At 44.2% G+C, this 23,684-nt stretch overlaps 1 protein-coding gene across 2 annotated transcripts in view; it reads left to right on the top strand.

Moving 5' to 3' along the window:
* Nucleotides 1–23,684, top strand: part of cemip (cell migration inducing hyaluronidase 1) — a 246,588-nt gene that overhangs the window by 185,942 nt on the left and 36,962 nt on the right. For both annotated transcript variants that reach the window (XM_078530479.1, XM_078530480.1), the window contains exons 14-15: nucleotides 3,096–3,301; nucleotides 23,525–23,594. In XM_078530479.1, coding sequence (XP_078386605.1) covers nucleotides 3,096–3,301; nucleotides 23,525–23,594 — 276 coding nt within the window. The remainder of the gene's footprint in view (nucleotides 1–3,095; nucleotides 3,302–23,524; nucleotides 23,595–23,684) is intronic.

The following is a 23,684-nucleotide window of genomic DNA, read 5'->3' as shown; positions in this document are numbered from 1 at the left end:
TAGATCATGACTGTTGCGTGGCATTCAAGCTGCGATTAACATCTTCAAATTTTGCACTGTGACCAATGTGATGTTGTGTCATTAGCATGTGCCCTTTATTGTAATACTGTAACTGGGTCTATGGTTGGGAAACTAAACTGATACAAATGGCCTTAATTATCGTGACTTTATTTTAATGATTAGTCATGCTGCTTGAATACTGCCTGTCGCAGCATGGAATCCTGAATTATATGCTTCGGTTTGTGCATGATTACTGCCCACTCGATTAATTAATCAATTAAAAATTGAAGACTCTTTTAACAATAAAACGAGCAAATTATACCCTTTAACTATCCAAAATCTAATTTGCTGCTACAGGGAGCTCATCTATATTAATTATTATTCTCCATCTAATACAGTTTGAATTCACATTCAAATCATTAAGTATTGCCCAGCAAATAAATTTACTGAGAGGAATTCAGTTCTGAAAGGTTGCTCTGCTGCCTCCCCTCTTGTGAGGGTTCAGGTATGGCTGACTCTTGTCTCAGATGCAGAAGCCCGTGGGTTCAAGTCTCACCCCACAGACTTAAGCACAAAAACATAGGCTGGCATTCCTAGTGGAGTACTGTGGGGGGTGCTGCACTGTCAGAGGTGTTGCCTCTCACTGCAGATGTTAATCTTAAGCTCTTTCTGCTCTCTCGGGTGGATGTAAAATACGCTGTGGCCTTTTCAACAAAGAGAAAGGGAGTTCTCACTGGTGCCCTGGCTTTTAGTTATCCCTCAGCCAACATCACTTAAAAAACACAGTTTAACATTATTGTTTTTGGGTGCTAATTAGCTGCTGCATTTCCTACATGTGGACAACAAATCACCGTCATTCAAAAGCATTGTAAAGCGCTTTGGAACACACTGAGGTTATGTAAGTTGCTATATAAATGCAAGTCATTCTTTCTTTAAAAGCCCAGTGAGGGAGCTGGGGGAGCTTGTGCACCTTTTCATTAATTTTAACCTAATAGCAAAATAAATCCACATAAAATAATATTTAGGTACTAAATTTTTAATCTGATTTATTTTATTTTTTTGTTTTTATTTATTTATCCATTTTTAAAAATATTTTTCCCCCAATACCCACCCCCCTCTCACCCAAATAGGGCCATCTATCAATTATTACTATGTTGTGCTTTCTCAGAGTGCTCACCCTTGACTTGCTATTAACATGTTCTGCCACTATCAGCACCTTCTTTAGTCTTTAACACTACCATTAACACTCCCTTTGTCTTGTGTCCATGACACTCTTGTCAAATTTCCCCTTAGCACCCACCTATCCCTGACCTCCTATCTTGCTTCACCTGCTCCGCCCCTCTTAAACGGTATAAAATACATCACATTTCTACTTCTCTTTAGCTCTGAAGAAGGGTCATACGGACTCGAAACGTTAACTCTGTTTCTCGCTCCACAGATGCTGCCAGACCTGCTGAGCTTTCCAGCATTTTCTGTTTTTATTTCAGATTTCCAGCATCTGCAGTATTTTGCTTTCAACCCCAAATAGTCTTTTGTTCTTACTAACCATGTGTGATTGCATCTGAAGCCAAGGTGTTGCTGTGGAACATTCTGTTTCTCCATGGTTCTCTGGGGTAAATTCTGATGATTTGCAAGCCCTGGCTGCTGGGATTTTACAGAATTCTCAGAACTTGTGCCGGCACAGATACGATGGGGCTGAATGGCCTCCTTATGTGTTGTAAATCTTTCTGTGGTGCCTAGTTGATTCATTTCCCACAGCGTCAATGAGGGAAGTGGCCAAATTTGAAAAGCTCTTGTGATGGTCAACAAGGGGCAATATAAGGACTCAACCAGAGTAACCCCAAAACTATCCTGTCTTGTTATATCTCAGCTGTTCTCTTCTTTCTCCATCTCTCTATTCTCACTCCCTAATTCTGCTATTCCCTTCCTATAAGTCTTACTCTGCTCTAATCTCTCTCTCTTACTATCTCTTGCTGCTATTTCTATCACTCCAAGGAGCTCTACATTTGCCATTGAGGGCATTCCTCCAGTGATATCTACACCCCCATTGCTGAGGTTGCTGCCTTAAGGGACAAGTCCCCTTTTCTGAATGATAATCAGTCAGTGCCAGTTTAGCAAGATTAAAAAGATAAAATAGACAAGAGTGAATAACCATACCAATTAAATGACAATTTACTTGCCCAACAAGTGTGAAAACAGCGTAGCCACCAGTGAGCCCTCATCAGACAGTTTACTCCCAGTAACACTAGTGGATTTGCAGTTCATGGAGACCACATAAGGATGTCTTGAAGTGCTTCACGGCCAGTGAATTGTCGTCACTATTGTAATGTAATCAAACATAGCAGCCAAGTTGCACGCAGGTGCTGGGTTGAGAGATGAATATCAGCCAGGACACAGCGAGAATTCCCTTGAAAATGCTGTGCATCTGCCATTTCAAAATTACTCTGTTCAATTCAACAAGACTATTAAAGGAAGAAGTTTAGCCTAGATTTCCCTTTAGGGGTTCATTTTCTCTGCGATCGAAGCAGTTAAGCTATTTCTGTAAGGCTTCTTTGTCTGCTATTTATCTTAAGCACTTTAACGACTGAATTTTCTATTAACACATCAATGACTGATCTTACCCTTCATTTGTTCAGCTGCTTCAGGAATGGTAAATTACTGGCTATGGATAAGTGGAGAGAATGTTGAGGGTGACAGAAGCGAGGTAATTGTAGGGGGGAGATGGTGGCGTCATGGTAATATCACTGGACCAGAGGCCCAGGTAATTGATTTGGTGACACAGATTTAAATCCCATCACGACAGCTGGTGAAATTAAAATTCAATTAATAAATCTGGAATTGAAAGCTAATCTCGGTGATGGTGACTATCATCAATTGTCCTGGCTCACTGATCCCCTTTAGGCTTCCTTACCTGATCTGGCCTATATGTGGTTGACTCTTAACTGCCCTTCTGAAATGGCCAGCAAGCCACTCAGCTCAAGGACAATTAGGGATGAGCAACAAGTGCGGATTTTGCCAGCAATGTCGACATCCCAAGAAAAAAAGAACCCTCCGCTATAAAAATAAAATTCAGGCAATTTCATTTCTCTTTTTAGGTGAAAGATGTAATTGGCTACAAGACTCTGGGACATTGCTTCTTCACTGAAGATGGTCCTGAGGAACGAAACACATTTGATCACTGTCTCGGACTGTTGATCAAGGCAGGGTCTCTACTGCCATCAGACCGTGACGGCAAAATGTGCAGGAGCATAACAGATGGGGTGTACCCAGGCTACATCCCAAAGCCCAGGCAGGACTGCAAGTAAGTAAATCACCAAGCAGTTTCATCTGGTGTCGTAGGGAGTGGGAGCAAATTGCATGACCCCGTAATCATGGAATTCCGTGATTGGACAATATTTGCTAAATAATCTTCAGTGTGCTGAGAATTACCCTGACAACCAATTGAAAATTGCAAGTTGGGCTCGCAGTGTGGTGCATTTGTGTGTGCTGGAAGCTACATATATTGATACAGGGGGCCCTGTTCTTTGCAGACAGAAAGAACATGTGCACTCATTGTGCCTGTTTCAGCTAACCAAAATAAGTGACAGCCATTCACTGGTTCATTCTGCGTGATAATTTTCTTGACCAATCAGCATTAAGCTGCCTGGTTTAAATTTCAAACAATACTTGGCAGTTAACTGTCAGTCACCATCAACTGGTGCATTCTCCATGCCAATACCTCTACCAAGCAGGGTCCACTTGCCAACCAATCAGCACTCTCTTCTCATGCAGTATAAATATGTTGTTTACCCTGACATTGCTATTTTCTTGCGAATTGTCCTGATGAGTGCAAGACGAAAAGCTTTGACAAAAAATGTCTCTTTTTTCAGCAATAATCAATATTTTGGTTAAATCCCAACTCACTTTTCTCCATGTAATCTTTTTTAAATTTATTTTTGTTTAATTTTTATTTTAGATTCCAGAATTGTTGGTGTGTTCACAATGTTGATCACTGTTACGCACAAGATAATGATACACATTACTCAATAACAGTTGTCTTTTAGTGATGCGATGGGTTAGCGCGAGTCTCAGTGCATCAACAAATGTGCATGGAGGGGATTACCGGCAAATACTTTGGGAAGGGGAAGCAAAAAATAGAACTTTGACAAAAAGGGAATTGAATTTGGCTTCACACAACATTTAAGACTCTATGCCAAAGTTAAACTGTTTATTCTGTAAGATTAAAAACTTTGATGTTGCCCATACTAGTACTATACCAAACTTGTTTTCCAGCAAAAACAAGCAGTGATTAATGGTGGACACCACTTAGAGGTTGTAGTTAGTCCAAACAGCTGGCAAAATGATAGGATTACAGAAATAACCTCACAGCAACAGTCCATTCAGCCCGATAATTACATGTTGTTTCCAGATGGGCAGCAGTCCTAATTCCATGTGCCTGCACCTTTCTTATTGTCCTTTTAACCCCCTTTCATTTAATCACCAATAAATATTGACATGGGCAGTAACTTTAACCCCCAAAAATGGTTGGGTTGGGGTTAGGTCGGATGTAAAAAATCTGATAAATCTCCAACTCAACCCCAACTTGCCCATTTCCAGTTTTAACAGGTGGAATGCATGACGGGTGGCCAGTCAGCTACCAGGGGATGGATTGGTCATGTAAATAGAATGAGGCTGAGTGCCTCAGATATAATCTCCATGTTAAATTTAATCCTGGCGTGCAGGGTTTCCTGGCCTTGGGAAAGCCAGCAGCTAAAGGGAGGCAAGGACTGCTCGATCTAGGAGTTTAGTACCTTTCTACTCACCTGCCGGACCCAGTTTATATGCTTCACTCACTCTCTGCAATCAACTGCCCCAACAAACCATTATCTTCCACTGACCTGACCCTTCTAATCTCACCATGCCCCACACCCTCTGGTTCTCCAAATTCTACTCTGGCCTCCGATCCCATGCCCCAGAGCCTTACAACCTCACTGCCCATCACCACGCCTCTGATCCACCCCCAACTTTTTGATTTCCCCACCCCCCATCCCTGCTCCAGTCCCTCCAATGAGTCTCCATGACACCATGCCCACACCCCCGCCCCACCAAACTCCCTAGCCGCGTCATTATGCTTCCTGGCCTCCCTGCCCAACAGATCTCCAGGCCCCCTCCAACCTGCCTCATCCAATGTCGCTGAATCCCTAATGTCTGTGACAGCCCCCGTCCGCCCCATCCAATCAATCCAAGGCCCCAGTCCCACAGGGCTTGATTTTACTGCCGATTTTGGGACCCCAATGTCAGGACCAAATGGGGGTCTTGAGCCCACATTTGCCAGGAGCCAGACTGGCTCAGTAATCTTGCTGGGGCAACATCCTAATTGGCCACCTCCACGCTCAATGCTCAGTTAAGGATGGTAGTCAGGCTCCCATTGCTGGATGGCCAATAGGAGGCTCTCCTACATGGAAAGATTAGCAGCCCCACTGTTAGAGGGGTAAGGGCGCTTCCATTCCAGGTCACCAGTCAAAAATGGGGGATTTGTGAATGGCCAAAATGGTTAGGGCCATTGGGCAGGAGGGGGTAAGCTCCCCACAATATTTGCTCCCAACAATATCTTATTGTTGCCTTTGGTGTGGTATATGGTAGTCATGGTACTGGACTTACAGATAAGGCTGGAGGTGATACTGTTGGCAAACTCTAACTTTTATAGAACATTAGGCTAACTATTTACAAGGTAGTCTTTGCGTGAGGCTCTATATGGAAATATCTCTCTCCGTGCCCTGTTGTCATGTGATCCTACATCACTGATATAGGCTACATATTTACATATTCAACATTAACCCTTTATACTACAGGCACTGCTGCAGTTGTGAATGTTAATTAGCACTATGCCTTCCCCATTGAATGAAGCCTCTTGCTCTGCTGGTTACCTTGTCTGCAACTGGGAGGCCACCACCAGTTTTATGGGTGGCTTTCTGGCTCAAAGTGTAAGCCGTATGCCAGCTGGAAAGTCTAGATGGCGTCAGGAGAGTGCCCTCAATAGGCATTTTAATTAGCGGCTATCCACCACTGGCAGAGAAGTAACCATCACCGCTCAGAAGCAGCCTCCCTGAAAATAGGCAGGTGGGAACATGCTGGCTGGTAGAGCAAAATTGCCCTCACAGCCACTTCCACCTCAGGCTGAAACTGTGGCCCTTAATCGCCCCTCTCTTACCCCTCTCCACTCCTGGCTGCAGCCTGGAATCACAGGCCTTCTTGCATGACAGACAACCTACTTCTCATGTGGACTCGAAACGTCAACTGCATCCCTCTCCGCAGTTGCTGTCAGACCTGCTGAGTTTTTCCAGGTAATTTTGTTTTTGTTCTACTTCTCAATCTGGCTGGCTGCAGTTGGGAAATAGATATAAACATATTAATCAGGTCCTGACCATTAAACTCAGCTGGAAAAATGTTTCCTCTCTCCCTTCCAACTTCCAAGTTAATATCAGGGCCGTGGTCTGTGCTTCAATCACTAACTCTAGCCGTGCATTTCTTTACCTCACAACTTAAGAAGGTGCTTAAAAATGGTTCCCCTGTTCTCTGCCCTAAATCTCTTGCATTTAATTAATTATCTATATCCTCTCATTCTAGACCATTCAATCAATGAAAACTGTCTACTTATAGAATCATTGAATAGTTGTGGCATGTATTTCTATCTAAACCAATCTATCCCTTCATAATTTTAGACTTTTCTCTCAAATTACCACATAATCTCCCCTGTTCACATGAAAGCATTTCAAATTTTTCAAGCTTTTTGCATTTCCTCATGCGAGGCAGCACCTTAGTGAATCTGTGCTGTGCCTTTTCTGTTCACAGAATCACAGAATGTTACAGCGCAGAAGGAGGCCATTCGGCCCATTGTGTCTGGTCTGAACCAGTCTGAACTCTGGTCTTTTTTGCTGAATGAACAATCAAACATTATTGCACTGCTACACTCAAAACCTTCTCAGCCAGGGACTTAAAGATTCAGCTTCTTTTGGCACTCTTAGCTTTGTAATTGTTCCCAATTTCAGACCCATCAAAATTAGGGCAGCAGACTGGATTATTTTGGTTTTAGCAATTGCTGGAAATGCTGGAGAAATCAGGGGTGTGCAGATATATCTGAGTATTTCCAGCTTTTTCTGTTGTTACTTATGAAAGGGTTTGTTAGGGTAGATGTACAGAAGAAGTTTCCATTGGAAGCGAGACCCAGAAATAGGGGTCATAGTCATGAATAAACCCAATAGGGAATTCAGGAGAAACTTCTTTATCCAGGGAATGGTTAGAATGTGGAATATGCTACCACAGGAAGTGTTTTTTTTATACATTCATGACCACCATTTATTGCCTATTCCCAATTGCCCTTGAGAAGGTGGTGGTGAGCTGCCTTCTTGGCAGTCACTCTCACCTCCCCTCGTGAGTTCAGTTTTTTTATCCATGTTTGAACCAAGGCTGTAACGAGGTCAGGAGCTGAGTGGCCCTGATGGAACCCAAACTGAGCATCAGTGAGCAGATTATTGCTAAGCAAGTGCAGCTTGATAGCACTGTTGATGACACCTTCCACTACTTTACTGATGATCGAGAGTAGACTGATGGGGCAGTAATTGGCTGGGTTGGATTGTCCTGCTTTTTGTGTACAGGACAAACCTGGACAACTTTCCACATAGCTGGGTAGATGCCAGTGTTGTAGCTATACTGGAACAGCTTGGCTATGGGCGCAGCAAGTTCTGGAGCACAAGTCTTCAGTACTATTGCTGAAATATTGTCAGGGCCCATAGCCTTTGCAGTATCCAGTGCCATCAGCCGTTTCTTGATATCATGTGGAGTGAATCGAATTGGCTGAAGACTGGCATCTGTGATGCTGGAGACCTCCAAAGGAGGCCAAGATAGATCATCCACTCGGCACTTCTGGCTGAAGATTGTAGCAAATACTTCAGCTTTATCTTTTGCACTGAGGTGCTGGGCATCATTGAGGATGGGGATATTTGTGGAGCCTCCTCCTCCAGTGAGTTGTTTAATTGTCTACCACCATTGACGACTGGATGTGGCAGGACTGCAGAGCTTAGATCTGATCCATTGGTTGTGGAATCACTTGGCTCTGTCCAATACTTGCTGCTTATGCTGTTTGGCACGCAAGTAGTCCTGTGTTGTAGCTTCAATTGGTTGATACCTCATTTTTAGGTGTGCCTGGTGCTGCTCCTGGCATGCCCTCTGCAATCTTCATTGAACCAGGGTTGATCCCCTGGCTTGATGGTAATGGTAGAGTGGGGGATATGCCGGGCCATGAGTTTATACATTATGGTTGAGCACAATTCTGCTGCTGCTGATGGCCCACAGCACCTTATAGTTAGCCAGTCTTGAGTTGCTAGATCTGTTTGAAATCTAACCCATCTAGCATGGTGGTAGTGCCACACAACATGATGGAGGGTATCCTCAATATGAAGACAGGATTTTGGCTCCACAACAACTGTGTGGTGGTCACTTCTACCGATACTGTATTGGGCAGATGTATCTGTGGCAGGCAGGTTGGTGGGGATGAGGTCAAGTATGTTTTTCCCTCTTGTTGGTTTCCTCACCACCTGCTGCAGACCCAGTCTAACAGCTGTGTCCTTTAGGACCCGGCCAGCTTGGTCAGTAGCGGTGCTATCGAGCCACCCAGAATACGTTCTGCGTCATTGCCACCCTTAGTGCTGGATGCAAATAATATTGATACATGCAAGGAAAAGCTAGATAAACCCATGAAGAAAAAATAATTAAAGGATATGTTGATGGAGGTAAATTAAGTAACGTGGGAAGAGGCTTATGTGGAGCTTAAACACCAGCATAGACCGGTTGGGCTGAATGGCCTGATTCTGTGCTGTAAATACTACATAATTATTGGGACTTCATATTATGGCTGATGTGAGAATTAATGTTTATTGTAGTACAAGTTTAAAACAAGCTAAACTTTTTGATCCAAGATCAGAACAGTGAGCTGCTTGTAACAGGGAGCTTAAATTTCTGCACAATTGGTATAAAGCCCATCTGGAGAATATTCTCATGCTCTCTCTGACAACATTTCAGGTTTATTCAGCTAATAACACACTGCATCCAGCTGGCTAGTCATTAGCTGGATCGTACAATACCCTGTGCTAGTTAGAAGCTGCGTTGTTGTTAAGAATGTTGGTCTGTAAGCACTGTTTCAGTAAGACTGATATCCTTAGAAACTCCATCTGCAATCTGTCCACGTACATCAGTAAAGGCACGTGCATGCTCTTTCAAAGATGCCATGGTATCAAGTCCAGGTTGGCAGCCCAAAGTTATCAACAGCTTGAAGGAAGATTCTTGGTACATGTACAGCACAATGAGCGGAGATTAACACTGACTGGCACTTCACCCATTTTAGCTAAGCTTTTCAAAGGTCAATGGTATCATGACATCATGGGGGCTCTAAATACCCCCACTGAAAATATTTTGAAAACTCCATAACATTCAAGTGGGGCAATTAATTGGCCTCTGCTTCGCAGTGAGGCAGAAGCTGTAGGATAATGAGAACCACACTGGCCCAAATTTAAGTTGGGTTATTAAGCTACTATGAGGGGGGTAGTGTTGATCTAGTTTTGCTGCCATTGGCTGTAGAATAGCTTAACCGAGCACCTATCAGAGCAGAGCATTGAACTACGCATGTGCTATACTCAGCTTCCCCAGTTTGAGTTAGCTATACAGCCAGGTTGTCTCCGGAGTTTTCCCAGCTTGTGGCCAAGCCAGTCTCTAATGGGGTAACTGTATAGGACACATTTTGTGAGGCCTTGTGCCGGGGTGGGAGGAGTAACATTGCGGCCAGTGCCTCTCGTAGAAATGCAGCCTGAAATTTTCTGATTCTGCGAAACCCTGCTGCCGATGTGGGGCCTCACAAACATTTGCTAGTGCTTAAAATCCCGAGAGGTGAGGATTCTACTGCTGCTACGGGACACTGGGAGGGTTGCAAGCTCCTAGAATAGAGTCTCACCCATTGGAATATGCATCAGGAAATCAAGTACGGACAGCCTGTGATTTTCAGTCCATTTTCATGGAATTAGAAAGTGAAGCCTATGGAGTTTTGCCTTCAAGGTCCCAAGGAATGTAACTAAATATTATCCAACTGATACTAGGACACTAGGAAGTTCTGAGGAACAAAGGGACCTTGGCATCTGTGTCCATAGATCTCTGAAGGCGGAGGGGCATGTTAGTGGGGTGGTGAAAAAGGCATATGGGACACTTACCTTTATCAATCGAGGCATAGATTACAAAAGTAGGGAGGTCATGTTGGAATTGTATAGAACCTTGGTGAGGCCACAGCTGGAGTACTGTGTGCAGTTCTGGTCACCACATTACAGGAAGGATGTGATTGTACTGGAGGGGGTGCAGAGGAGATTCACCAGGATGTTGCCTGGGATGAAACATTTAAGCTATGAAGAGAGGTTGGATTGACTTGGGTTGTTTTCGTTTGAGCAGAGAAACTGAGGGGCGACCTGATTGAGGTGTACAAGATTATGAGGGGCATGGACAGGGTGGATAGGGAGCAGCTGTTCCCCTTAGTTGAAGGGTCAGTCACAAGGGGACATAAGTTCAAGGCGAGGGGCAGGAGGTTTAGGGGAGATGTAAGGAAAAACTTTTTTACCCAGAGGGTGGTGACAGTCTGGAATGCACTGCCTGGGAGGGTGGTGGAGGCGGGTTGCCTCACATCCTTTAAAAAGTACCTGGATGAGCACTTGGCACGTCATAACATTCAAGGCTATGGGCCAAGTGCTGGTAAATGGGATTAGGTAGGTAGGTCAGGTATTTCTCACGTGTCGGTGCAGACTCAATAGGCCGAAGGGCCTCTTCTACACTGTGATTCTGTGTGTGATGGACACAGAAGGCCATCTGCGCTCCTTAGACCATTGAGATGGATGCCCAAAGAGCCAGAGAAAATATTTAGGGCTTTAGCTGGTGGTCTTTTCCTCATTCGCTAACTGTCCCTTACACTGTTGGAGCTAAGTAGCTGTCACTGATAGTCATGCAATTCCCCAAAAAGCAGCTGCATATCTAACCTACTTAACAAATTGGCTAATAACACACTGTTCAGTAGGAATCAGTGAGATCTGTGCAGCAGATGGTTCTTCAGTTCAGACAGTTGAGACTTCTGGATAAACATGGCAAATGCCCAGATAGAAGCGTCCCAGGGTATTAGCTTTATAAGGCTCAGATTCCCAACCATCCTTATAAAATTCATATGGCGGGAAAGTTCCACCTGGAATGGCACCATCTTTATTGAAAGATGTTTTCTCTATTTTATCTTTGAGCCATGCAGTAGTCCTTCTGTTGCTCACCCACTTGGTTGCAGGAACACATTCAATTATAGCAAGAGACTATTTCAGAATTAAATGCCCTCTCCAGATACTGGAATAGAGACCACCTAAAAGGTTTATGACTCGCATTGGAGTTTGTAAGAGTCCAGACATGGTGAGAAGGGGCAACAGAATATTCTGGTAGTCATTACAATGCTTCATTTTATGATCTTCGTAAATGATGAGAGAGCTTGAAAAACTGGGCTTGACCAAAGAGAATTGAGCATCTAATTGAGCTGTTTAAAATATTGAAAGGATACAATACAGTAACTTCTCACCTGATATCCAGCACTTGATGAGCATAAATTAAGGCCTGGACTTTCACCACGACAGACAGCCTCCCCATCGTGATGAAAATGGTGTAAGAGCCCTCAGTCAGGAAGTCTTGTCCCTGAAGATGGCCCCTGTCTTTCTCATGGGGGCAGGAATGGGCCCGGGTCAGGATTTGTGCCTGCACATTTCGCGGAAGAGCTGCCCATAGGAATAAGCAGCTGCCTCCACTGGTGTGTGATTTTGGTGTCAGAAGTGGCTGAAACTTAACGTGTGCAGATTAGCTTTGACAGGAGCAGGTCTGAACTTTGTGGATTCTTTTGGATAGCAAAGGTATCCTTTTGGAGAGGCAAGGTACCTCTTTGGATATGGCCCTGGGACACCTTTGTGGGAGATAAGCTACTCCTTGAGAGAAGTAAGGTGCCCTTTGGGATTTCTAAAAAGTACATAAAGTCATTGGTAACATGAAGCTCATTGGAATGGTCAAAAATAACTGTCAATAAGTGTCAAGGTGAACTATCAAAGGGAGCTGTAAGGCTGTCAAGGCATTTAAAACTCCTGTCCTTTAACTCTTAGAAAAGATTGTCTAGAATGTTAAAAAAAATGATTGATTGCTAATTCATTCTGTCTGTTGATATAAGTCTTAGGGTTGCTATTACTGGATTAGTGCTGCATGACTGATTTCACAACCATCCATTATCACAGTAGGATGCCTACTATTTCACAGTTTGTTTGACAGCTCCAGGTAGTTATGAACTCTTTGAAGTGGGACTATGAATTCCAACACTTGTTTTTATAAGGAATTATGCAATTGAATGAAATGCTTGTTGTTATAAGGGATAATGTAGCTTAAGGAATGTAAATATAGTAAATGGGTTTTATGAACCAGAGTGTTTTTTTTTAAAATAAAGTCTGCAATAGACACTAGGAGCTTTATTTAATTTCAGCATGGGACCAGGGACCTGCCCGTGGTGGGTACAGGATGGGTCGGCATGGTAGGTGTGAGGAAAAAAGGATGGTAGGTAGGCCATGATTTGGCACTAAGTTGGCATAGGAACTATAAAGGGCTATGGGGGTAAGCAGAGGGGCATAGTTTGGCATGGAAGGTATGGGGGCCATGGGGCTGGCAGAGGGGCATATGGCATAGAAGGTATAAAGGGCCAAAGGGGGTGGGCAGAGGGGCATAGATTGGGGGTATGAAGGGCCATGGGGGGGTGGGGGTTATGGGTTGGCATGGATGGGGCATGGGGACTATGTGTGGATGTGAGGTGGTGTGAGTGGTGAGGGAGGGACGGCTGTTTTATGTTTTCCTGTTTTTCGAAAAAAACTCCAAAACAGTGCCGATGCACAGAGGCAGGCCTTCCGCCCAGCCCACTCCTGCACCCAACATCCTCCACACCTCACTCCGGGGCCACCCTGCTTGACTTCTAACAAAGCCCGCCATTCCAGAGTGAAAATCCGACGTTCGGCCAGACATTTTTAGAAGTCGGGTTGTGAAGCCAGGAATTCTCCCGACTTTGCACACCCAATGCACGGACAAAAATCTAGGCCTAGGTCTGGTTGCAACCCTGGTGTCACATTTGAACCCACCACAGAAAGCATAGAACAGGGTGCATCAACACCGATTCACCAGGATAATGCCCAGGGTGGGAAACTATGCTCAAGAGGAGAGATTTGAGCTCCTGAGCGTGCTTCCATTGGAGCAGATTGAGATTTAATAAATGTTTTTAAAATGATGAAGAAGCTTGATAGAATGAATAAGGTAAGATGTTTCCTATGGTTGCGGAGTCAAAGACAAAGGGCCAACTTTACTCAATTTAAAATTGTCACTGAGAATAAGGAGAGAGGGTTACGAAGAATTGTTGGTGCAGTGAATAATGGAGGGAAGGTTGGGTAAATAGTCCTAGCAGAGGTGTATACCAGTCTACAAGGAGATAGCATTTGTATTGCTCTGGTAACAAGCCTACACAGACATGACTGGAAGAATAGCCTCCTTCTGGGTTGTAAACACCTATGGTTCTGAATCTAAATACCACATGTTGGCAATGTGAGTCTTGGTAAGTAATTCTGGAAGATTCCTCCAAGCACACATTCATTGCACAAAATTATTCCAGTTATTCCAACCAAAAGGTTGCTATGTACAACACAAGTCTGTCTACAAGGACATTCCTTCCTTTATATGGATTTTTATGTGGAACATACGATATTTGCCAGTACTGGGCAAAGACGCTAGAGCCGGGTTGAATTATTAACTAGAAAGATGCATTTCACTGATAATGGTCCAAGCCAGAGGAGAGGAACATTGAGCTCAGAGGCATAACTGCAATCCAGACACATGAAAGTAAGCTGAGAGGATCACTAGCTGGGCCAACATCATGTGGAAGATTGCAGAGATACAGGAAGATATGCCATAATATATAAAAGAAAGCAGTTGACAAAATATTTAAGTTTTGATACTGTCCAAAGAAAGAGAAAAGAAAAACTTGCATTTTATATAGCGTTCTTTCTGACCTCAAAATACCCCAAAGCGTTTTACAGCCAATGAAGTAATTTTTCGAAGTGTAATGATGGTCAAAATGTATGAAACATGGCAGTTAATTTGCACATAGCAAGTTCCCAAAAAGAACATGAGATAATGTCTGCCTAGGTCTTGTGCTCAGGTCTCTGGAGCGGGAAACTTAAACCTCTTACAATCCCATTACACGGGATTTATAACCTGGTACAGAAGCAGCCGTCAAATTGCTGACAGACTTCAACTTTGTGATTCAGAAGTAAGGGCCAGAATCAGGGCTGACACCTGTGAGGGCAGGTTTATGTCCAGCACCAAGTGTTGTAATATGCCTTTAAGGGATAGCATCATGCCATCATTAGAAGGGAAGTGCGTCATGTGATCCAGTCTCAGTTTCACTTTGGCCTGTGAGCAGAATACAGCACTCACAGCTCTGCTGCTGATGTCTTCAAGCTTTCCATCTTTGTATACATGTTCTCATGTGCCTAGTCTCAATAAATGAACCCACAACATGTTTACACAATCCCTTATGAGTCATTGGTGCCTTTATATCATTGTGACAACAAGACATGTGGGGTGGACTTTTACGGCAGCGGGATTTTACAATTCCGCCAAAGTCAATGGAGTTTACAATGGCTCGGCGCATTTTACAGCCCCGCCCCGCCATGATGGGGCCATAAAATTCCGGCCATGGTGTTCAGCGGTGGTCAGTGTGGCAGCAAGATTAAGTTCAGGTACAACATGATGAACAGCCTCAGATTGCACTACATGAGACAGCCCTCCACATTTTGTTCAGACTGCAGCGAGTTTGCAGTGTCAGAGAGTGTTGAACTCGCAGTGTGGTGACTGCACAGGAAAGCTTTGAAGACACCGGATTGGGATAGTGCTCAAGTAAAGAGCTGGTAAGCAGATAGGTCCCTTGTGGTGAGATTGCAGCACAAAGACCTGTCAGTTCGGTAAGCGGGACAGCACGTCGAGAGGACCAGCACTGGGTTAGCTCAGCCAGGAAAGGTGAGAGACCGGGGTGTGGGCCAGATCGATAGGGAGCCAAGTGAGTTAAACAAAAAAAAACAAAGCAGAGCTGTCACACTATCGAATATTGTGTGCAGTTTTGGTCTCCTTATTCAAGGAAGGATGTAAATGCGTTGGAGGCGGTTCAGAGGTTTACTATATTGATGCCTGGAATGAGTGGGTTGTCTTATGAGGATAGGTTGGACAGGCTGGGCTTGTTTCCACTGGAGTTTAGAAGAGTGAGGCGTGATTTGATTGAAGTATATAAGACCCTGAATGGTTCGAGAAGGCGGACGTGGAAAGGATGTTTCCTCTTGTGGGTGAGTTCAGAACTAGGGGGCACTGTTTTAAAATTAGGGGTTGCCCTTTTAGGACAGAGCTAAGGAGAATTTTTTTCTCTCAGAGGGCTGTGCGACTTTGGAACTCTCTGCCTCAGAAGGCGGTGGAGGTGGGGTCATTGAATATTCTTAAGGCAGAGGTAGATAGATTCTTGTTAGGCAAGGGAATCAAAGGGGTAGCTGGGAATGTGGAATTCGAAACACAAACAGATCAGCCATGATCTTATTGAATGGTGGAGCAGGCTCGAGGGGCTGAATGGCCTACTTCTGCTGCTATTTCTTATGTTCACAAGTCATAAAATTTGGGCCAGAGAAGGTTGCGATTATAACAGATGGCTTCTGGAATTGCTGAACAATGAACTGAATAAAACAAGGAGGAAGGTCAAAGGGATATTGTCAAAATGTCGACAAAAAATTCCCCAGTTTGAATTGGATAACTCTTCAGCTGATTTCTCATCCCTGGTACAGACCTGGTTTCTCTGGAAACTAGCCAGCTAAAATTGGCACTCAGGTCTGATGTTTTGTCAACACTAAAGTTTTGTGTCAATAAATTGTAGCACTAGAGGATGAAAATAACTACTTTTCTTTCTGCATTCCTGGAGTACGAAGGACCTGGCACAGTTTAGAGTTTCCACTAGGATCAGTGAGAGATATTTTGAACGCTGTAAAGTATAATTTGGCTGTGTACAAAAGTTACCATTGTTGACTGACTTGTGGAACCCATCCTGTTTCTCATTGTGTTTTGTCCGCTTCTCCCAATGTTCAGATTGGGTAAATATCATGAACTGTGCAGAATAATCTTTATAAGTTAGGTTAAAAAAGCAGAATCAAGCAACTCCACAGAATTAATAAAACACGACAGAAAGCTGTAAACTCCCGTCTCAAACCCATTTTCAGGTTATCAGATGTCAGAAAGCAAGCTGTTATTACTTACAATTAACCGTAACACCATAACGTTTTTATTGAGTTCAATAAAGAAAAGAATGTGTTTGTGATTGAAACCGTGCTTTAAATTATTGAAAACAAATTCCAGTGGTCAATACATTTTTGCTGAAAATTAAAACCAGTGTAAACAGATATAACCTGACTTTGATTTTGCTTTTAATTCTGATACAGATTGGAGATGAAATCAAATCCGTTGGTTTAAATTTTGGTTATAATTATTAAACAGCTTATAACATATCAGGTAAATTCATTGTTACTCACGTCCACAGACTTGTCGATGCAGAAATTACATTTTAGTAATGTCTTATTTTTTGGTTATACTGGAAATATGTATCTATTGAAGAATTCAAGGATTCATAATGTGAGAAGTTAGATTTTGGTTTACTTTGGCTTTGGTATTACTCTCCCCTCTGAATCAGAAAGTTGTGAGAGCAAGTGCCACTCCCAACACCAAAATCCAGGCTAAGAGTTCATCGCGGTACTGAAGGAGTGATGTACAGCCAATGGCGTCATCGTTCAGATGTCACTTTAAACTGAACCCCCAGGTTGTAAAATATCCCATGGCACTATTCTGTAGTGTTAACTGGATCCACGCCGATCGGTGAAGTTAAAGATAAGACACAGCAGCTTTCTTTGCTGGAGAAAGTTTATTGACTTAGTTCACAGGCAACACTACTCGATACCCCAGTGTCCCAGCTATGTCCATTTATAGGTGTACAAATACAGCCATCACCTGTAATGTAATTGCTACTTAAACCTGAACAATGTAATTAATAAGACATTGACACACAGGAGAATAAACAAACTTACACTAAATTTACAGTGGCAGAGCAGGAGAAGCTTCAAGAATATGTGCCCCCTACTTGCTTAAGAGTCAACATCTTTAAGAAAATAGGCAAAAAATTACTTATTGATGCATTGAACTTTTACCTACTATTATCAGACAAAGCAATCAGAAGGTATTTGTGTTTCATTGAAAATCCTGCATCAACTGGTCAATTTTGTTTGAATTTGCTAAGCAGTAGACTTTATATAAACTGCTATAACTACCTGGTGCAGCTTGCAAGTTAAGTATTGGTGCATGCCGTTAGAAAATGTAAATGGGGACTATATTTAATGTGACATAATCCAAAATGCTGTGAAAGGTGAAATCTAAATCCTAACAAATGCAAGGCAAGGATTCCCAGCTTCTGTCTTTTATGCATTCAAGTAGTTGCCAGAAACGACCTTAGGAATGTATGTTAGCTATCACCTTGTTAATAGCAAGGATTCTGCGTCTCCATTGGAAATGTAGTAAACATTGTGGAGGATATTAGCAGGCTGCAGGCTGTCCTAGGCAGACTGGTGAAATGAGCAGACAGGCAGCAGATGAAATTTAACAGCAGCAACTCATATTTATATAGCACCTTTAATGTAATAAAACTTCCGAATGGTGCTTCACAGGAACATTATACAATAAAATATGACACCAAACCACATAAGGGAGATATTAGGTCAGATGACCAAAATCTTGATCAAAAAAGTAGGTTTAAGGTGTATCTTAAAGGAGGAAAGTGAGGTAGAGAGGTGGAGAGGTTCAGGGAGGGAATTCAAGAGCCTGGGGCCTAGGCAGCTGAAGGCGCAGCCAACAATGTTGGAGCGATTAAAATCAGGAATGCACAAGAGGCTGAAATTAGAGGAGTGCAGATACACAGAAAAGTTTGCAGTGAGGGAGAATGAGGAGGATAGCAAAACTGATAATGTTTTAAAGGGGATGAAGGAACAGAAAGATCTGGGCATTTACGTATCTATGAAGGTGATGGAGGAAAAGTCAAAGCATACCAGCATGGTGCTATAATGCATGTGTGTTAAAGCAATGTGTTACTTGCCTGGATGAGTGCAGCTCCAACAGCACTCAAGAAGCTTGACACCATCCAGGACAAAGCAGCCCACTTGATTGGCACCCCATCCACAAACATTCACTCGCTCCACCACCAACGAACAGTGGCAGCAGTGTGCACCATCGACAAGATACACTGCAGCACCTTCCGAACCCACAACCACTACCATATAGGAGGACAAGGGGCAGCAGGTGTATGGGAACACCACCGCCTGCAAGTTCCCCTCCAAGCCACTCACCCTCCTGACTTGGAAATATATCACCGTTCCTTCACTGTCACTGGGTCAAAAAGAAACGAATAATGTTAATGAGCTGCAGGCGCAAGATGTCGCATGGGATTATGACACAGTGGCTAGAATGGAGAGCTGGCTTAAACATGGGCAGGAATGGGAACCAAACATTCCTGGCTACAATCTATTAAGGTGGGATAGGGTAGGAAAAAGGATGCGGTGGGGAGGGACGTGGCATTATTGATTGACGGCAATAGTAAAGCTCTACAGAGGAATGATATACTTGAGGGTTCAAAGTCTGAATCCATTTGGTTAGAGTTAAGGAACAGAAATGGAGCTGGTACATTGCACTGGATATTTACAATCGACTCCAAAATAGTCAGAATGAGATAGAAGAGAAAATCTCAAGGCAAATTTCAGGGAAATGTAAAAATAATGGGCTGAATTTTACGAATATTGCTTGCCCCCCGCCCCCATTACAAAAGCTGGTTTCAAACCGACCGAGTTTAAAAAAGGTCTCCCCACAGCAGTAACATGCTAGTGGTGGCCTAAATGAGCAGAGAGCAGGACTTCTGGCCCTCAGTGGGAGGAAGTCCCGCCCTGGAGAGCTGCTGGCCAATCTGATTGGCCAGAAGGTCCAGCAGTCTCAGCAGCACCAGACCTCAGTAGTGGGCGCCTCTAGAACTGCAAGTAGGTCCCAGGAAGAAGAGCAATGGATCCTGGACTAAGGTAAGTCCCTGGCTATTAGGGCAGGAAAGGATCTGGCACCGTAGGGAGTGGGGGTGGGCAGGCGGGCGGAGGAGGGTATGTGAGGAGGCCAGTTGGGAAGGCAGAAAGGGGGAATATCATCTTGGGTGGCGTGCCCCCAATACACACAGGGCACCCCCACCCAATGGACGTACCCCCCCTTCCTGCCTTTTAACAGTTGGGTTAAGAAAACAAGTTTCTCACTGCTGCCCATGCCAATCTTATTATGGCACGGGCAGTGTAATGCTTGGTCTAGTTGGCTTGTTGACAAACTCAACTGCCCATCAGTTTTTCTTTTAAAAATGGTGGGCCAGTTACTGATGGCAATGTCTGCCCGCCAACAGTTTATAGGGCCTCAGTCGGGTGTGGGTGATAAGGTGGGCTAACCACCATCATATTGTAGGTACCAACCACCCCCCTCCCACCCCATTCCCCCACCGCCCTCCATTGAAAACATGTGCCTGACAGGAGGCCATAAAATCCAACCTATTAGAACGGCATTCAAATTTCAATTACCCTAATATAGACTGGGAGGAAACAGACTAAGGGACAAGGAGGATGAAGAGTTCCTCTACAGAGCACTTCCTTAATCAGTATGTGTCTAACACAATGAGGAAAGAAGTAATTTTAAATTGAGTACGGGAATGGAGTGGGATAAGTTGCGAGTATTTCAGTGGGGGAATAGTTGTGTAACATTGATTATAATATAGTTAGGTTTAAAATGCTTTGAGAAAGAGATAGAGAAAAGGGCCTGGATTTTCATCCTTGAGGTGGGTAGGGAGACTTGGGAAAATTCCTTGCTTGGCCCGCCAGCCTTGGGAGAAAGTGCCCACCATGGCAGGACCTTCATTGCTGGGGGGGGCAGCGGGCATGGGCTGGAGTCAGCCAAGCCAACCCAGGAAGAAGTACAGAGGCAGCCACAGGAGCTGCTGGGTGCAGAGGCCCACCTCAGTGCTGTGGGACTTTGTTCCAGTGTGAGAAAAAACATTAAGATCCTCCATCACCCCTCAGCCCCCCCTTTACCCTCCAAACACACTCTATGCCCCATCCATCCCGCCTCATGCCTCCTCACCCACCCCCACAGCCCCTCATGCTCCGTTTGCCAAGCTCTGCCCCACCACCCACCCCCATGGACCCTCATGCCCCCCGTGCCAAGCTCTGCTCTCCCACCCACCCCCCATGGCTCCTCATGCCCCCCATGCCAAGCTCTACTCTTCCACCCACCCCCCATGGCTCCTCATGCCCCCCATGCCAAGCTCTGCTCTCCCACCCACCCCCCATGGCTCCTCATGCCCCCCATGCCAAGCTCTGCTCTCCCACCCACCCCCCATGGCTCCTCATGCCCCCATGCCAAGCTCTGCTCTCCCACCCACCCCCCCATGGACCCCTCATGCCCCCTATGCCAAGCTCTGCTCTTCCACCCACCCCCCATGGCTCCTCATGCCCCCCGTGCCAAGCTCTACTCTCCCATCCACCCTCCCATGGCTCCTCATGCCCCCCATGCCAAGCTCTGCTCTTCCACCTACCCCCCATGGCTCCTCATGCCCCCCATGCCAAGCTCTGCTCTCCTACCCACCCCCCATGGCTCCTCATGCCCCCCGTGCCAAGCTCTGCTCTCCCACCCACCTCCCATGGCTCCTCATGCCCCCTGTGCCAAGCTCTACTCTCCCACCCACCCCCCATGGCTCCTCATGCCCCCTATGCCAAGCTCTGCTCTCCCACCCACCCCCCATGGCTCCTCATGCCCCCCCATGCCAAGCTATGGCACTTCGATGCCCATTGACCCGCTGTACACTTTCTGGAACCAATGAACCCTATGATGTAAAGTGGTATATTTTTTTAAAACTTGAAAAGAAGTTGTTCATTGAGAACTTTCTCCTACAAGAGTTTGAAGTACAAGCTAATAAAAGTGTCAATCATCCAGGCCCTTTGAAGTTTCCAGAATCCACAAACCCTTGAAACCACTTAACTTGTGTAAATAAATATTGTGAAATTGACAGCAGAGGTCAAAGAGCCTGAGCTGTCACTCAAACAATGTTCCCGCTGGGGCGCAGATATTCTCATATTATAATAGCTGTCTGGATCTCAACCGAGCATCATTATGGACTGATGAGCATGTTAGAGTCCCTTGACCTTGATGGTAAGGATATGAGAGTGATAAGAAACCTTTATTGGGAACAAACTGCAGGCATAAAAGTTGAAAACAATCTAAGCAATTCTGTGGTGTTTAGAAGAGGGGTCAGACAGGGAGATATTTTCTCCCCAGATTTACTCAATTTGTATAGTGAAAATATTCTTAGAGAGACTGGAGACCTTCCTGGATTATTAGTTGGAGTTTACAACTTTAATAATATAAGATACACTGATGATAACACTCTTATTGCCGACTCTGAAGAAAATCCACAAAGGGTTTTGGACAGCATAGTGAGTGAAAGTGAGAAGAAAGGGCTGAGCATAAATTGTAAGAAAACAAAATGTTCATTACTGCCCAGAAAGGCAATCAAACCGTAATGTAAGATCACAGTAAAGAATGAAAAGGTCGCACAGGTAGACAAGTTTTGTTACCTAGGGAGTGTGTTAACATTGAAAGTGCGACTAAGAAATAAGATGAAGGATTGGAATGACCAAAGATACAATTCAAAAAATGAAAATCAACTCAAAATTAGTCGTGAAAACAAAGCTGAGAATTCTGGAATGCTACATCACACCAATTTTGACATTTGGAAGTGAGTGTTGAGCGAGTATTGAGTGAAGCAAGACAGAGAAGAATTGAATCTGCAGAGTTGTGTTTTTGAGGCCAATAATGAAGATATCCTGGACAAGTCACATTACCAATGAAGAGATACTTGTTAAACCTGAGACCAAAAGAACTCTGCTGACCAAGATCAGGAAGAGACAGCTGGAATTTGTTGGTCACGTGATAAGAAATCATGATTTAGAAAGTCTGATACTGGTGGGAAAGATCGATGGTAAAAGAGATCGAGGTGGACAAAGAGTGATCTTTCTGAAGAGCCTGACAAACTCGGTGAGCCTCACAACAATGAAGATGATCCACGCCTCCAGAGCAAGATTAACATGGAGGTCCATTGGCACCAATGCCCTCATCAGGCATGGTACCTGAAGAGAGAGAGAGAGAGATTCACGAATCTTTACAGGTGCCAGGGCAAGTTGATAAGGTGGTAACAAAAGTACATGGGATTGGCTTTGTGAATAAGGTAATTGAATACAAAAACAAGGACATCATACTAAACCTTTACAAATCACTGGTTAGGCCTCAGCTGAAATTTTGTGTACTATTCTGGGTACCACACGTTAGGAATGGTGTCCAGGCCTTGGAAAGGAGACAAAGGAAGTTTACTAAAATGGTGTCGGGGGAAGGACTTCAGTATGTCGAGAGATTGGAGAATCTGGGATTGTCCTCCTTAGAGCAGAGAAGGCGAAGGGGAGATCTAGTAGATGTATTCAATGATTGAGTGCGTAGGGGGAAATCCTCTGACTAGTGGGTCCATAACCAGAGGTCATAGATTTAAAATAATTGGCAAAAGAGCTGGAGGGGAAATGAGGATTGTTGAGGTGTGGAAAGCACGACCTGCAAGGGTGGCGAGGAAGCAGATTCCAAAGCGACTTTCAAAAGGCAACTAGGCATGTACTTGAAGAAGGCGAATTTAAAGGGTTTTAGGGAAAAGGATGGGATGTGGAACTAAGTTGAACATCCCTTTCAAAGAGCCAGCAGAGGCATGAGGGGCTGAATAGGCTCCTACATGCTGCAAGATTCTATATTTTGTGTCTATATTCATTATATTCATGAGGTCATTGAAGGACAAACCATTTCACTTTAAAGTGTGTGTCAATGAAGTGCAGGTAGTGTTTGACATTATTCTCTCAGTCACACCCAGTGCCCCTTTCCAGCCTAGTCAGCTGAGCTCACTTATAGAAATGACCCTTTAGAAGCTCCGTTTGAAACCTCTTGGCTTCTGAACAGTTTAACTTTTTGAAATGTGTCAAAGTCAGGGCACAGGGAGAGAAAATAAGCGAAAACCTTTACATGGACTGTTCTGTCTTTATAAAAGACCAGCTTCGTCACACTAAAAAGAGTAACATCTTAATAAAAGTTAACTTCCTTCATACAAGAGTTTTTTTTAAAAAAAATGCCTGGTGCACATGCAAATTACCAGTTAAGCAATTTTTTTGTATTAACTTGAATTGGACAAGTCACTGTGAGCACAAGGTAAACCTCTGCTATTCTCTTACAGTGCTGTCTCCACGTTTTGGATTGCCAATCCCAACAATAATCTGATCAACTGTGCAGCTGCAGGCTCTGAGGTAGGTAATCTCCTGCTCCCATATGCTATCGTTTACCGTAAAATCGGAGTCACGTGCTGGGTATTTCAGCCTGTGTTTAAACTGCAGAGA

This window comes from Cetorhinus maximus, chromosome 26 (genome assembly GCF_964194155.1).
Source record: "Cetorhinus maximus chromosome 26, sCetMax3.hap1.1, whole genome shotgun sequence".
Classification (NCBI taxonomy): Eukaryota; Metazoa; Chordata; class Chondrichthyes; order Lamniformes; family Cetorhinidae; genus Cetorhinus; species Cetorhinus maximus.
The sequence above is the reverse complement of the archived record's forward strand: the minus strand, read 5'-3'. Positions and strand labels throughout refer to the sequence as shown.